At 41.6% G+C, this 15188-nt stretch overlaps 1 protein-coding gene across 2 annotated transcripts; it reads right to left on the bottom strand.

Moving 5' to 3' along the window:
• Positions 1-5411: 5411 nt before the first annotated feature.
• On the bottom strand, positions 5412-11770 carry LOC116250475 (NADPH--cytochrome P450 reductase 1-like). 2 transcript variants are annotated; one of them, XM_031624110.2, is made up of 19 exons: positions 11388-11770; positions 10916-11300; positions 10138-10197; positions 9965-10041; positions 9816-9873; positions 9642-9725; positions 9512-9548; positions 8589-8658; positions 8246-8440; positions 8063-8155; positions 7586-7814; positions 7420-7503; positions 7187-7338; positions 7012-7108; positions 6773-6922; positions 6613-6690; positions 6154-6276; positions 5964-6077; positions 5412-5850 (listed from the first exon to the last, which is right to left on the bottom strand). In XM_031624110.2, the coding sequence occupies exons 2-19, from the start codon at positions 11255-11257 to the stop codon at positions 5770-5772; spliced, it is 2124 nt and encodes a 707-aa protein (XP_031479970.1). In that variant the 5' UTR covers positions 11258-11300; positions 11388-11770; the 3' UTR covers positions 5412-5769. The 2 variants fall into 2 exon arrangements, with proteins under 2 accessions (XP_031479970.1, XP_049932650.1); XM_050076693.1 differs by having other exon boundaries at positions 10916-11770.
• Between the last annotated feature and the right edge of the window lie 3418 nt (positions 11771-15188).

The raw sequence follows: 15188 nt of genomic DNA, 5'->3' as shown, positions 1-15188 counted from the left end.
CGGAGTCTTGTTGACGGGAGGATGTTTTTTCTTTTCTTCGTTCATCTTCTTATTCGCGCAATTTACAGAAAACGGTCTAGCATTTTAGTCTTTGACAATTGGCCGCCACATTTTGCGATTTTACTCACTCGGTTTGACGTCTGTCCTCTGAAATTGACTCTGATGCCCTTGAAGAATTGGAGTTATTTACACAAGAGAGAGAAGGAGCTCTACTGAAGGGCAAAAGTGTTATTTTAAGTAAAAACAACGGAACCTATCAGCACACATGTAACGTAAGCAGTGGGTAGATGTAATAATATAGAATGGGAGCCGGTTATGCTAAAGGCTAGGTGTTCCTAAAACTGCCCACTTTGGGTAAGTAAGTAATGGAAGTGGAACTCCTTTTCTACTTGAATTGGTCTAACATGAATAATAACTCAAGTCATCGACAAAAAAAGGAAAGGAAAGGATTTTCTCATCTTCTCTGACACCGTGTTTGAGTAGCGTAATAAAAGGGACAAGTCTCGTGGAATAATCCCTTCCAGCCTCCTCCTCCTCCTCCTCCCTTTTCACGGAGAAGTTAGACAACTTGTCCAGTGTAAAGGGGCGTACCACATCGCAGACATTCTCCACCCGAAGTGAAGAATGTCCTGCCGTCCAAACGCGTCCCTGAGGAAGAAGCAAAGATCCGAAAACTCGGCGGCTCAAAATGTCATGTGGCGTGTACCCCGTGTTTATGTTTTCAACTCGTGGTTGGTGTAAAAAAGTCTCGGGTCGCTCTCCTTTTTGAGTGTCGTGAAAGCTTCTCGCCACGGCAATTGATGGACGGATGCCTTGTTTCAGACTTTCGAACTTTGGTAGACTTTTTTTTAAGACGTACACAACCCACTAGAACAATAGGGTGCCACATATCCCAAGAGGTGTTATATTTAGAGAGCATGAGATTGGAGCTCCTTGCTTTTCTGGTAAGCGTATGTTCGGTGGTTGGAACTTGCTTTTAGGACTCGTAACCACTAATCTCACGCTTGCCATACATTCATTCATCACACAAACATATTGAGGAGACTATAAGTGTCTTACTTTCTTCAATACGAAATCTTATCTTGTGCTGGAGCTGGTATTCCCAAGCCTACTTCATCCAAAAAGGAAGAAAGTAGAGCTGGATAAGAAACTGAATGGCTAGGATGGTAGCCATATTCTATCGAACTCCAAAACTTCTCTTGTTAAAACAGCATGAAAACATGTTTTTATGTGTTGAAATTGAGTTTGAAAGAATTTGTTTCGACGGAAGGGGTTTTCCAAACATGAGAAACTTTGTTTTATCTCGCAAATGCAAAAACTTGGTTTTCATAAAATACCATCTAAACTCTCCAATTATTTGTTTGATCACTGTTGTATATCATGCGCAATAACATTCATAGACTCGTTTTAAATGTAAATCATCATCTGCCCCACGTATTGTTTTGTGTCAGCTGTTTCACACTTGTACTTAGCAAAGACAAGTGGAAACTACGTCATGGTTCAACAATTAATTATTTAAGAAATATCGTTTTGTGTTGAGAAATCGAGCTAATAGGAGCACCCTTCCTGTTGCATGATGATGTTTCCCCTAGATGTCGAAAACACGAAAGGAAGAAGAAAAACTTAAAACGAACACGTTTCCTGAAAATGAAATTCGTGACAACAACATTTTGGGTTGTTGGAAAATCCTGGACCATGCCCACAAATTCCAAAAGCAGTTTAATTTTTCGAATTACCGAAACATTTTGCAATTCAATCAAGCGAAATGCCTGCTGCCGTCCACGAATTCGAAGTTTTTTTGGAGATTTTTATTTTTTTAAGAAAATTCTAGATTTATTCTTTTTTTTTCCAGAATTTGAGAACTATTACTACAAATGGGGATGTTAAGGAGGAGGACCGCCGCGGCACCGGACGAGTTGGGCGGGCCTCATGCAATTTTTGTACTGACGATATCGCCCTTCGAGACTGACCAAAGTCACGCGAACGTCCTCGCCCTCTGAGGAAGCGTCCTGGCGTGTGGCCGTGTTTGGAGCAAGGGCACTTTTGTCCTGGGCGGTTTTGTGGTAACCGTTGCTTTCGAGACTCGGGTCGCTGGTGCGATTGCTTTCCTCAGGCAAACGGATCCAATAGAGGCGGAACCGTGGCTCGTCCGGACCCAGATCTGAATTCAACGTAGGTGGGAATATGAACGAAGGCCGTTGGATTTAGAGAGAACGTGTTTGCGACATTTTGTCGTAAGGTTGTGTTTGGACGATATCTTAGTTTTGTGAAAAAACTACTTGGCTTTTTCAATTAGTTTCTAAAACTTTGTTTTTTGGTGATAAAAAAAATGTTTGCAGGTGTCACCCAAACGCGTTCTAGATCAAAATTAATTTGATTTGCTTGCTACTAATTTCCAATGCGACAAGTCTTTAATGCAAATCTTCAATGCAACAGGAACATTTTTCTTATCAGTTTCAAAATTGTCAAAGTTAATGTCTTTTAGAAAAACAAATTGGTGAACATTATATATGTTTAATTGACGTTAAAAGAAAATCAGAGAAAAACTAGTGTGGACCGTGAGTAAGTGTCCCCATATTTCAATGGGCATAGTAAAGTTTGATCGTCAGTTTGATTCCTATAAACATTATTCCTTTTCTACTACAAACAGGAGATGCAAGGTTTATTATCACCATGAATGTCACTTGTGTCTAAATAAAGGTGATCTCAAATGTTTGAAATCCAAGTTGGAATGTGACGCGAAGGGTTCACCTTAATGCCATGAATTGCGATCATTGACGGCACATGCCTCCATGTGCACGACGCCTGGCAAAGCAAACGATATCGAAATGAAAAATAAAAGAGGTTCGCTTTGATTTGTTCGTACCGTGAAGGATTAATTATCCAACCGGAAGAAGTTAAAACCCATGTTAGAAGATTAGTTTTGACGTCAAATCTAATTTAAAGGAAAGGAAAAAAAAAGAAAAAGAAACTTGTTCTGACACAAATTATAGCGTCGTGAAAATAAATAACAGCCATCAATTCAAATATGAGCTTTCTTCTATTTAACTAACTTGGTTCCTATCGTATTAGTTAAGTGAATAAAGAATCATCCTCAAATTCGTTCTGATTTCTAGGGTAATTGACACGTTCATGCATTGCTTGTTGTGTGACAAACTCATTCCCGACATTTGCACTTCCAACGCAAGCTCCTCCCTTTTGTCAATTAAGTTGAAACCCACTCACACCATGGCCGATGACAAGCAAGTGGACTTTGAGTCATTCCATCTGGGTAACTTATTGCTTTCTTTCTTTCAGGCCCGCTGGTGTCATTTTATTGAATGAAAAGCAGCATGATCGAATAGAACTTCAAGGATCAATTTGAACCCGTCTTCCTTGCAGATGATTTGAGGGGGAAAAAAAATAGACAAAGGACCCTTTTTATTTTCAAGTGAAAAGGAGTATATCCTACTGTTCGGAAAAGAGCTGAAGCTCTGTTTTTCGTTTGTCCCCACAGTTCAGCACTGCATAAGTGCATGCGCGAGTAGACAATGTTCCCTTATACATGTTTCAGCGTGTATATAGAGCTGATATATGTAGAGTTGAAATAACGACCGTTGATCAAAAACTATGCCCATCTCCTTTCAGGCTCGGCACCCTGAGTTTAGGCAGGCTTACACCATCTAGCGTTAGAAAATCTACTTTGGCTATTGAACCCAGGGCTCCTTCGCTTAAAGGCGCTTTGCTATGTGAATTCAGTAAGGTTGACATGGCATGACTCCTCGAAGATTCACTTGTTCTTTTTTTCTTTTCTTTCTAAATTCAATTTATTGGGTGGGTATAAGACTATGGAGTTTAATTTCAATATCCACAGGCTCTTATGTCAAGTAAAAAAAAAAAACGAAAGAGATATGCCAGGCGCTGACGACCCAACCAGCTACGTCAAAAGCAACCAGCTAAGGTGTCTTTTCAGTCGTTGCCGCCGGCAACTTGGAGACTTGGGATCTCCCACCTCTTACCGACTGTTTCTTCAGCATTATGCATAGGGGTGAATGCTCATTGGAGTCAATGTTGTTTGTCGGTGCACCAGCCTGCCTTTAGAGGGGCTTTGAATTTTTGTCTTAAGATTACATTGATATATAAGGGTCCGACATTCGAGTTAAAGAGTGTATTATAGGTCCACTTAAACTTAAACCTCAAAGCAACCATGAATCGTTGACTTGCAAAAGCTGCCAGGAATATTCATCTAATACTTAAAAAAAAGCCCACGTCTCCCCATCTATAAGAAAATTATGGGTTGGTACTTAGATAGCGTCAGCTGTTGACAGCACAAGCGCGTGGTTGGGAAGGCAAGCAAGCATTGTTCCAAATTTATTACGGAATCTCATGACGCCATAAACCCATTAGCTACGTACAACACTACAGACCACGGTAATTCAACAAAACGATGGACTAGGAATAAGGGTGTTTAAGAATGGATTTACCAATCATAGTGGTAGTAATTAAGACAGGAATTGATGTGTCCCTCGATCATAAGCGGGAGTTAAATTTGGTAAGCAAAAACGAAGAAAGATTCTGGACATTGTTTTCTTGACCACGTCCGCCTTCAATCAGCGAAGTCATGTGATGGAAAGCCACCATTCTACGGAATTGGGCTAATGGAGTTCCACCTTTGGGAGGTTTCCCATGACAATCTGGAAATTCATCTTCGCCTTGAAGAGCTTTATGAAAGGGAATTGTTCTAACGCAAACCACGCGCAGATGAGGCCTTTTTTGGTTCCATTAGTTCTTCTGGGATCTGATAGTTCTTTTTTTCTGGATTTTTCTTTGAATATATAAAATCTAAATCGATCATGGATCAACGTGTAAAAATTCACGTTTTTTAGAATGTTATCTTATTTGTATTTCTTGTTTTTCTTATCAAATCGCTATTTAACTTAATATTCAACAGTCAGATCAAAAATAATTACTTTAGGTTATTATTCTTTTTCTTTTTCGTTTTTGGTAAGATATCTCATTTGTAAATGGATAAGCCATTCATCTGTTTTGACACGTTGGAAACATTAGCTTCCTCTTTGATTGCTTATTGCTTTGTAGTTCCGTTGTCTATTTCGTTAATTTAGATTGTTTCGTTGTTAATTCCGTTTCTTTTATCCCGTCTCCGACTGATTTTGATGTCTAGGACCATGAATTAATCCGATTGACTGCATCATATCCGCTTGGAAAAGAGCGATAACGTGGAATCCCACGTTCCCTGGAAGCACCAGAACCAAGGTTTGGTATCGAAACCTTAATTTTCTGCATTCTCTGTGGAAGTAGCCCCAGTGACCATGGAATTTGACGCAGGGCATTTAAGTAGATGGTGCCAATACTGTAATATGGGTACCATCAGCCGCGTGAAAAGCAATAGATGCAGGGCCTCTAACAGAGTCTTCGACAAGATATAATATCACTATTAGCGAATCGATATATGTTTACAACCCGAGTCTCAGTTACTGCTTCTTGTAACTGACATCACAATATGAGTCAATTATTAAACCCTTCGTTTCCTACTAATAAACAGATAAATTATACAAACTCAAAACCAAAACTAATGGACAAAAGAATTGATATTTCCAAACTCCATTATCAAACTATAAACCCTGTCTGCCGGAAGTTCACTTTTGCGGTCACAGTGTGGCGACCCTCTCTCCGAAATTCTAAGGTATGGGTAAATAAACAGCGCATCCTCTGATTTCATCGGAAACTTGGCAGTTCGTTGGGACGCCCTCGGGCCTGCAGGCGGGGAAATCACCACACGTCACGCAGGTACCTTCCTTCGGTTTGCAGGTTCTTCACCAAGCCCTCAGCCTTGGAACTGTCCATTGAACCCTAGAAATAGATTCGAACCACATTAAAAGTGTGCAAATATAAGGTCTTAAAGTTTCATCGTCGCTAGTAGCAATGAAGTCCTCGACATTTTTAATCCACATTTTTAAACGTACCTGTTCCTGGGCGATGGTGTGCAGTGCTCGATGAACATCCCTGGCCATGCCTTTGGCATCACCACAGACGAACACATGTCCACCTTGTGATATTATCTGCCAGACATCTGCCGCCTGAAAGTGGACAAGTAGGCTGAGTATAAGGATACAAATATGAACGGAATTGAGGGGATCATGTTTAAAATCTAACCTTCTCCATCATCTTGTGCTGGACGTATTCCTTGGTAGGTCCTTCACGCGAGAAAGCAACAACAAGTTCAGACACAGCGCCAGATTTCACGAAATTATGCAACTCGTCCTCATAGATGAAGTCCTGCATGTACACAAAATTAAACCAAAAAGGAATAAGAAAAGCTGATAATGGATCTGCTCAGAGAGTAGCCACATAACGTCGTGAGAAACGAGAAAACCACAGTTCAGGTGAACGGATCGTTTTAGAGAAAGATCGTTCAGGAAAGTATGAATAGTCCTGTTGAAAAGTGGCAAGAGCATGCATGATTCAATCAGGAAGGGCTCGAGTAATACTGAGTTGAACAGTGCCCATATATTTCAGTAAAAAAAGCTTCGTGATGACATGAATGTGTGCCCCGTGCATGTAGTCGTGTATCAGGTGTCAGGTAGGTCTATAATCATTGAACAAGAAACATACTATGCTTCGGTTTCGGCATCCAAAGAAGAGCAAGGCTGTACCCAGTTGTGCACCAGCTTCTTTCAGCGCAAGCCGTTCCTAGAAGAAAAACATGAATTAGTCATGAGAACAAGGTTTCAAATGCAAAAGAGAAACATGACAAAATAGGACAATCAGAAACCTGCAAGAACCCCCTGAAGGGTGCCAGCCCAGTGCCAGGGCCCACCATAACAATGGGAGTGGAAGGATCTGATGGCAGCCTGAAATTTGACTGCCTCACAAAAATGGGAGCCCAGCTACAGTCATGGGTTTCCTCCATCGGAATTGAATGCTGCAAAGGCAATAACAAAAAGATACTTAATGAAGGAAAAACTTGGATGATAACAATGAATGCTCATCACATGCGGCGTGAAAATTTACCTTCATCCAAGTTGAACAAACACCTCTGTGGATCCTTCCTGTTGGTGTGGGTCCATCCACTAATGCACAGGTAACATGGATCCTTGATGGTGCCATCCTGTACAATCACCAATGGACCATTATTTTCGAGTGCGGTGTTAGGTGAGGATACATTCATTTTAGCCAGAATATTCACCTTGGTGAAGACGAGATCGAGTAGTATCTAGGTTGCAATCTAGGTGCAATTGCTGCAAAGAAAACACCCAGGGGAGGTTTGGCCGAAGGAAATTCTGCCATCACTTCCAAGATGCTTCTCTGATTGGCGATGACCCATTGTGAATAATCGTCCTGTACAGAGAAACAAATCATCAGCATCTGAAGATAACCTATTTATACTATAAACAAAAATTAAAGACGTGAATCCCATACCTTTCCAGCTGGAGATGCCAGAAACTTTAGACGTTCGGCTTCATTTGCATCAGATGCATGAGCAGCCAGAGCAACCAAAGCCGCCTGCAACAAAGAGCCAACCGTGAGAAGAGGATTACAAGCATCTAAAAATGATACATCGCTGAACCCGGAAACCATAATTTACCTTCTTGGGTGGGTTAAGAAGATCAGCATAGCGAGTTAGTGCAGTTCTCAAAGTGCAGGGACATGGGAAAGGTGGTGGCAATGAGCTTCCACTAAGAGGTGTACCATCCTCTTTGTCAGCATGAATAGAGAATAAAGTATTTGAAGCATATCCCAGTAACCTCTCTGCCCCTTCAACAGTCTCAATGCAATTTTCAGCATACACACCAACATGGTCTCCAGTTTCATATCTGAGGATCAAGGACAAGATACAAATTATATAACAAATGATCACCCCAACAGCAGAATGAAAAGTTGGAAAGGAGAAAACAAAAGAATCATAGCAGAATAGGTGCCAATGCACAAAGGCAACATAGACAGTGGCTCGAAGGAAAAGAAGAAAACATAACTGAAAATGGCAACTTGGCATGAAAATGTGGCAGTGCAATAGAAGAACAAAAGAACATGTTTCTGCCATGGAAGTTGTATAGCAACTTACGTGAGACCAGTGCCTGAGATGTCAAACTCAAGATGAGTGCAGGAACGGTCTGAAGCTGGTTGATGAAGCTCTCTTCGCACTGCCACATTAACTCTGCGAAAGTAACATGTTTACAAACTCATAAGAACCACAAAGAAGAGCTACAGGAAGTCCCAATCAATGCCAAAATAATTATAAAAGTACCTGCAAGGATGCTGAATGTCATGGATAGCGTGTCCATTCGCAAAACTCAAGCTCTTCTCTACCTGTAGAGAAGAGGCAGGATCAAGAAACACGACACGATATTCTGGGATGGCAGCAGTATAAGGAGTGGAGACTGCAGGAGTGTCATATTCATCACAGAGTAACTGATCCAACTCAGGCCAGACAAGCTCCTTCCTGTAACATAAGAACAAGAATTAATAAACCAAATTTAATATAAGCACAGAAACATCAAGCATTAAAAGTGTACACTAATTAACGTGACAAACAACCTAACCAAGAGACCCTAAAAAAAGAGAAGAAACAGCAGAAAATCCCTATATACCATGCAGAAAAGTCATCCTCAATACACTGATCATCATCTCCCAGACCCACTGGTACAAGACGTTTTGCACCTGAAGACAAAAAAGAAGAATTTATAAACATAAGTTGGAGCACTCTAGATTCTCTATAAACAGTTGTCAAGCCATCTGAAAGGTAAACAAAAACATTTTCAGAGGTGCAACAGTGTGAGAAGTTTCCAACACAAAGGCACCAACATCATAGACTCATCTAAAAGACTATTCAGAAATTTCAATACTGCCTCCACGCATCATGTTAAATTTTCTCCTTATCAACACAAACCCATCCAACTGGTTTCACTATAATTTGTGTCATATTGGCTTTAGTAGTGTCATGAGATTCACCACACTCCTGTCGCCACAGTTATTAGCTACAACTGAGAAGATACACAAAATGCACTACGGAAGTACTAAGAAGGACCATGGGAATGGTGCTGGGCAATCAACTGAACAAAAAAAGGCACATATGTATAATGCGTCTAAAACACAATTTACATAAGACTGTGAACCAATGAATGGACTGGACACTTCACAAGCTAATATGCAGCAACTAGGTTATGAAAAGCAATCATACAAGAACCACTCAAAACCAAAATGCGGAATCCCCTATTACTGCCAAAAGAAAACCAACGACCTCACTGTTATTATCATATCAGTCCTATTATGCAATGAACTATATCTTTACTCCTTGTAAGAGCCATTAGCCTATCATGCATTTTCCAGGTTTCCTGTGATGTGATATTAAAGCATATTCAGACAATGCACATGATCCTGTGCCAAGTGGCACTGCTGTTACAGTGCCTTCTCATAATCATTCAACGTGAAATTAGATATCATTTCTGAACAGTTGAAACATCAGTTTGATATAGGATTTAAAACCGAAGTTCAAATTGATTGAGCAACTTACCCTGCTCCGTGAGAGCCTCGTCAATCACCTTAGCTACCTGTTATGGAGTTACCAAAAAGAAAAAGTAAAATTAACGACTGAAAGAAAAACCAATCGAATGGAATCAACCAGGAGGAGTGTCATTGCTAACCTTATTGAAGTGCTCATACTGTCTATTGCCCAAACCGAAGACACCATATTGAAGGTTCTCAAGCCAAGTTCCTCTTTCTTTTCCCTAAAATGAAAAAACGAAAATGTTGAACATATAAATATATGCCCAAGTGGACTATTGGATTTTATCTAACTTGATCTCTTTAAAACTCACCTCCGTAAACCATTTATAAAACCTTGCAGCATTATCTGTTGGCTCTCCATCACCATACCTGCATTATCAGAATAGTTATCCACGTTAGGATGCGCTCAGTGTTCAGTCCCTTTATTCGCCCACACAAAATAAGCATGATATTCACTTACGTAGCTACCATAAAAAAAGCCAAACTTTCCTTCTTCATTTTCTCTTCGTACTCATCATCTTCTGCTGCATACTCATCCTATATCAATGAAAAAGCCAGATTTCAAGGTCAGACAATTGTCAAAATGCATAAGCAAAGACAATAAGTAGGATACACCGGAGCAATTAGACATACCAGATCAACAATTTTAAAAACTGCTTTCTCATACCGTGACTTCGCCTCTTCCACTAGTGCCTGAATACCAAAACAGATGAACAAAGTAGACATCAAACAGAATGCAATTTCTTGTTCTTGATTTCTTTGATTCTGTTTGTATTCAGAATCGCAGATGTACAGAAAATTAAAGAAAGATTAATAATCTAAGCGACTTGACCCCTCTGGGACGGACTGTTTGATCTTGCGTTATGGTAATGATAGATATTCCGAGAATTAGGTAAAGGAATACTTGATCCATTTAGTATATTTTGATCCTTCCCTCTCTACCAGTTCTTTCATCAAATAGAGCATGAGATGCCTAGAATTCATTTTCATTCTGCACTGGGCCACGCTTTTCAATAACTATAAGTTCTATCTCTGTATCCATACTGAACAATATTAGGACTCAATACAGGGAAATCGAAATTGCCGTGGCTCTGAAATCTAAAAGCATCTAAGTTACAAAGCCGATGGTAACTTTAAACACAAGAACGCGGAAGCTGATATGAACACATACGTACGTTCATTTCCTTTGCAGCATATGTTTCTTTGGGGAACTGAGGGAGACTAACAACCTATTACTTGCGCCATGTTAGGATACCTGACGATTCTCTAACGCTTAATTTCAATAGATTGACAAAGAAAAAACGCAAAAAAAAAAGCCATAAAAGTGCGAGCCAAGCACTTTGAGCATAACGACCAACAGAGAAAGTATTTTACACCTACCAGAAACCAGAAAATTGCAGCGAAAAATTACCTTCGCGAACCCCTCTGCTGTACCAGTCTGCGTCCCAAAGAAGACCGTGACCTTTTTCTTCCCCAGATCGGTCTCCAACTCCTCCTTCACGGCCACCTTTTTCACCACCGGCGCTGCCGCGACAGTCTTCCCGGCGCTTCTCCCTAATGACTTTCTCCAAACTAACAGGAAAACACATCCAAGGAGCACAGCCATCGAAGTCGTGAGGATTGCGAGAATCTTCGGGTCCTCGCCGAAGCTCCGACCGGTGGAATCCGGCAGATCGGCCTTCCCGGAGAAGATAGCAGACATCATGTCGATGGGAATAATCTCCAGGAAACTCTTAACAGCCTCGGACTGCATGGTGTTGCCCGACTTTCGCCCAAAAAGGCCGACAGTAAACAAGCTAAACGCCACCAGAAAAACTCTCAGTATCCAACCAAACTCACTGTCTCCGGATAAAAGAGAGCTCCCGCAGGCGAGAGATCCTCACCTGAAAAGCCGCCGGAAGCCTGACACACGGACGAGTCCTGGCAGGAACTTGTATAAAAACAGTGGAGAGCCGCAGTGGAGCGACCAGGTTCCCTCCCGCACGAACGCGCGCGAAACTGCAGATTCAGCGAAAAGGTATACTTTCCAAGAAATCGGGTACAGACCGATCCGCTTCGGCAAGCAGCTATCGTCAGAGCGTGCGACTCCGGGCTTTCCGATGAGATCTTCTCCAGAGGAAATGGATATTTCGTTCGTATTCCCTCACAGATCCCACCGGAAAACCCTAGACGAGGCGAGGGGGGGAAACGCTGGAACGGTGGCAGAGGCCGGAGAGAGAGGCAGACAGGAGGGAAAGGGCGTGACGGGTGGCAGGTAGAAATGGGTGGAGGGAGCTCTTTAATACGCGGGGACCTTGCGGAAGACCCCCAACGCCTACCCACCAAACCTGACCAGTCAAACTCACCTAACCCGTTTTAACCATGGTTAGCCACGCGGCCCCTCTCGATGCTCCGCTTTCCTCACCCCTGGGTATAACAGCCGGAATCTTTCATTGTACCAAATCACCCCTTGCCTTCCCACATATGACGTCACGGTCCCTATCATCTTTGGAGCGGGCCGGGTCATGCGGCGGAATAACCAGACCCGATCCGGAGTTGTGCTCATAATTGTGTTGTGTGCGTGGGTGCCAATCGAGCCATAGACGTGGTCTTTTGTGAACCCATCTGTTCTCCGCACCCCAGTGCCACAAGGTTGGCCCAAAAGATCTGTTAAAACTTTTTTTTTTTTTTTCCCTCGGTTCAACTTCGAAGTGATTTGAGATTACCAACTAGTTGAAATAATCAGAGGATGTAAGGTTAGAGACCTCTTTTATCAAAATTTTTTGGCAATATAACAAGCTCTTTAGTTTCCGTAAAAGTGAATCCTACGATTGTTTGTTTGTTTACTGTCATGGCTCATTTTAGAGCAGGAAAAAGGAGGAGAGTCCGGGACTTTTGACTTGAAGAAATCTTTTTCTCTTTCTCTTTCTCTTTCTCGCCACTGAATGTGGCATAGTAAAAAATTAATGAAATGCGGCCCTCTTGACATTGACCCATCAAAGTTAAGGCTCCGCTCCAAGCAGGCAGGCTGAGAAACATCTGCCTCACGTTTCAGAGATTCGGATCACACTCCAGATCTCTCTCGAAGAATGTGTGGTGGAGTGACCGTCCTCGTTTCCCTCTTGCAATTCATTCCATTCCATGAAATCAACCATGGCGTTGTTTGGTTGCTTAAAATTAAAATGTGTAATGGAGGTTGCCCTCTTACCTTGCCCTCTATTTATTGTAGCTCACAATTTGGTAGGTGCATCTTTACTTGTCTCCCTCTCCTCTTTATGAGATGCTCCTTCCCTCCCTCCCTCCCTCAAGAAGTATATATAGTTTGATTTTCATGGGCATTATGCCAAAGCAAGGGACTGCTTTGCTTTGCTTTGATGAGTGGGTACAACACAACGTTGACCTGCCTTCCTTCTCCGACCTTTGGATTCCTTTCTTCCATCTTTGCACCAGTTATTTCATCAATAAATTTGCTTCAACCCTCTCACAAAATCCTCAACCACTAATCTTTAAACTCTACTCAATATTTTCCTTGGTTCATTAGCATTAGTATTACTGAGTCTACTCAAAATGGATTTAGATATGGATGTAGATGTTCTTTTCCATTTACATCTAGTGTTTGAAATTAAATCAAATAATGAAATTGTGAATACACATGCACGTAACAGCTAAACAAATCTCTCTCCGTCGTTTTGAAATTTCGTGTAAAGATTTGAAACCGGATTAAATTGGAGTTGTTTTTTTGTTTTGTCCTCTGTAAGTTGATGTGCTTTCCAAATATTTATACGTGCTCTAAGACATAAATCACAAATTTTCTCATGGCCTGACTAATTATAAACTTTTATGAGGAGTTGACTAGACGAATTATACTGTTTTTTTTCCATCAATTGATTAATGATAAGTTGACCACTTCACATCCTAACTTACCGATTAAAAGAATCTCTCTATGAGACTTTAAAGGTACCGCCAGAACAGACACCGGCCAACCCCTAAGCAGGTGGATCCGAAAAAGAAAAAAAAGGTGTTCGTTCAATCAAGTATTCATTTTTATTATGTTTATATTTGATAAATGTTCATTTAAAAATGGACACGGAGAGAAAACAAGTAGCAACTCCTTGGTCATGGTGATGACGTCACAGATTATGGTGGTTTACGTCATACCCGGATCGCGGTGGTGGAGGTCGGGGTACCCTGGACGGGGTTCGTTCATCATCAAGTGTTGATGAAAAGCAGCGGTCTTTTCTCTGGTTTTTAGATCGTCTAGATGCTGCGGCTGCCGTTCATTTAAGGGATGGACGGCTGGAGAAAGTTGTAGGGCTACCGGTTTATTAAATGGCCAAGGAGAAGAAGGTCCTTACCGTTCAAGTTGACTTCTTCCCGCGTCGTCATTCCCAACCGTCACCGGCACCGGCCACGGCCGTCCGGGGTCGGAGAAACTTTCGGTGGACGATTTTGCCCCGAGTTGCGGGAAGCTTCCTTCCCCGCATCGTCGGCCGGCCCACGCACGGGCAAATAATTGTCGAAAGCACAACAAGTTCAAGTTGGCCACCTACCAAGCTTCACCAATTTAACGCTCCTTCCTTCCTTCCTTGTGCAGAAGGCATGTCGCGTTTTTGTTTTTCTGATTAAATGAATTTATAAAATAATCGAAAAGTAAATTAAAATTTAAAAATAGAGACCCTGTATCAGTTGACATGCTTGGTTACATAGAAATAAATCGATCAAGCGGTGTCCGTCTTTAATGTTATAACACTATAGAATCAGATTTGCCACCTTGTTCAGATTCACATGATTTGTGACATGCGATTTCCAGTCAAACTATAACTAATCGATCATCAACATTTTTTTGCTTCTTTTCAGCAAATCCCAGTTCCCACCCGCCATCACGGTTTGACTCGGGCAACTGATGGGTCCGTTCCATATCCGGAAACTGCTGTCTGACAATATCTTGATTAGGGAGGAAACAGACTGTTCCACGACGAATCAGACAAGCCGGTTCCAGTCCACGACCAGACTGCACACTCGCCTCTCCCAATCACAAAAATGCCTATTCGTTGGCTGACTTTTTTGACCCGACCTGCTGCACAAGTCAAGCTTGCCAAGAAAGGCCGCAGGTCCAACACTCCGGAAGATAATGCGGGCGCACTTTCTGGCTTTTGGACTTAATGTAATTGAATATATACATATATATTGGTGTTACTTATATCTTAATGCTTTAAAAGAAGAAAAGGGCTTAAGAGAATTGAATAGGAGGCATGTCTTGTACCAAACCAATTATACTATGCTTTCAAGAGAAGGATAGAGAGAGGAAGAGGGTGTGTATGCATAGAAAGCTGGAGACAAAGAAGGATGTAGCGCGATGACTTCCGACGGAAAATGGGTGTTGTTTGGGGTAGGCGGGCGGCGGTCTCTGCAACGTTGAAGAAGGCAGAAGCATGATTTGGACATGGGCTCCATAAAATAAGGGCGCACCTGGTTTCCATATCCCGTGTGCTGCCCCAGCTTTATTAAATATAAGCCAGTGTGATGCCAGGAGGGAGAATATATTGAATACTCCACTTACCAACACGTCTTTCCGAACGCGATTAGTGTTAAAAATCTTTGCGATTTTTTTTCGACTTTATTTGAAATTTCCACCATGGGGATTCTTTTTTTTTTTTTTTTTCACGATTGGATGCTTTGGAAAAATGTCACACAAATTCGAGAAA

Source organism: Nymphaea colorata, chromosome 3 (assembly GCF_008831285.2).
Source record: "Nymphaea colorata isolate Beijing-Zhang1983 chromosome 3, ASM883128v2, whole genome shotgun sequence".
Lineage (NCBI taxonomy): Eukaryota > Viridiplantae > Streptophyta > Magnoliopsida > Nymphaeales > Nymphaeaceae > Nymphaea > Nymphaea colorata.
This window is presented reverse-complemented; position numbering and strand designations above follow the sequence as displayed.

Coding starts and splice junctions, on each gene's coding strand:
- LOC116250475 (XM_050076693.1), bottom strand. CDS start 11,257: ATGCAGTCCGAGGCTGTTAAGAGTTTCCTGGAGATTATTCCCATCGAC. Junction 9,874..9,964: donor GCTTTTTTTATGGTAGCTAC/GTAAGTGAATAT, acceptor CTGATAATGCAG/GTATGGTGATGGAGAGCCAA. Junction 9,726..9,815: donor TTTATAAATGGTTTACGGAG/GTGAGTTTTAAA, acceptor TTTTCATTTTAG/GGAAAAGAAAGAGGAACTTG.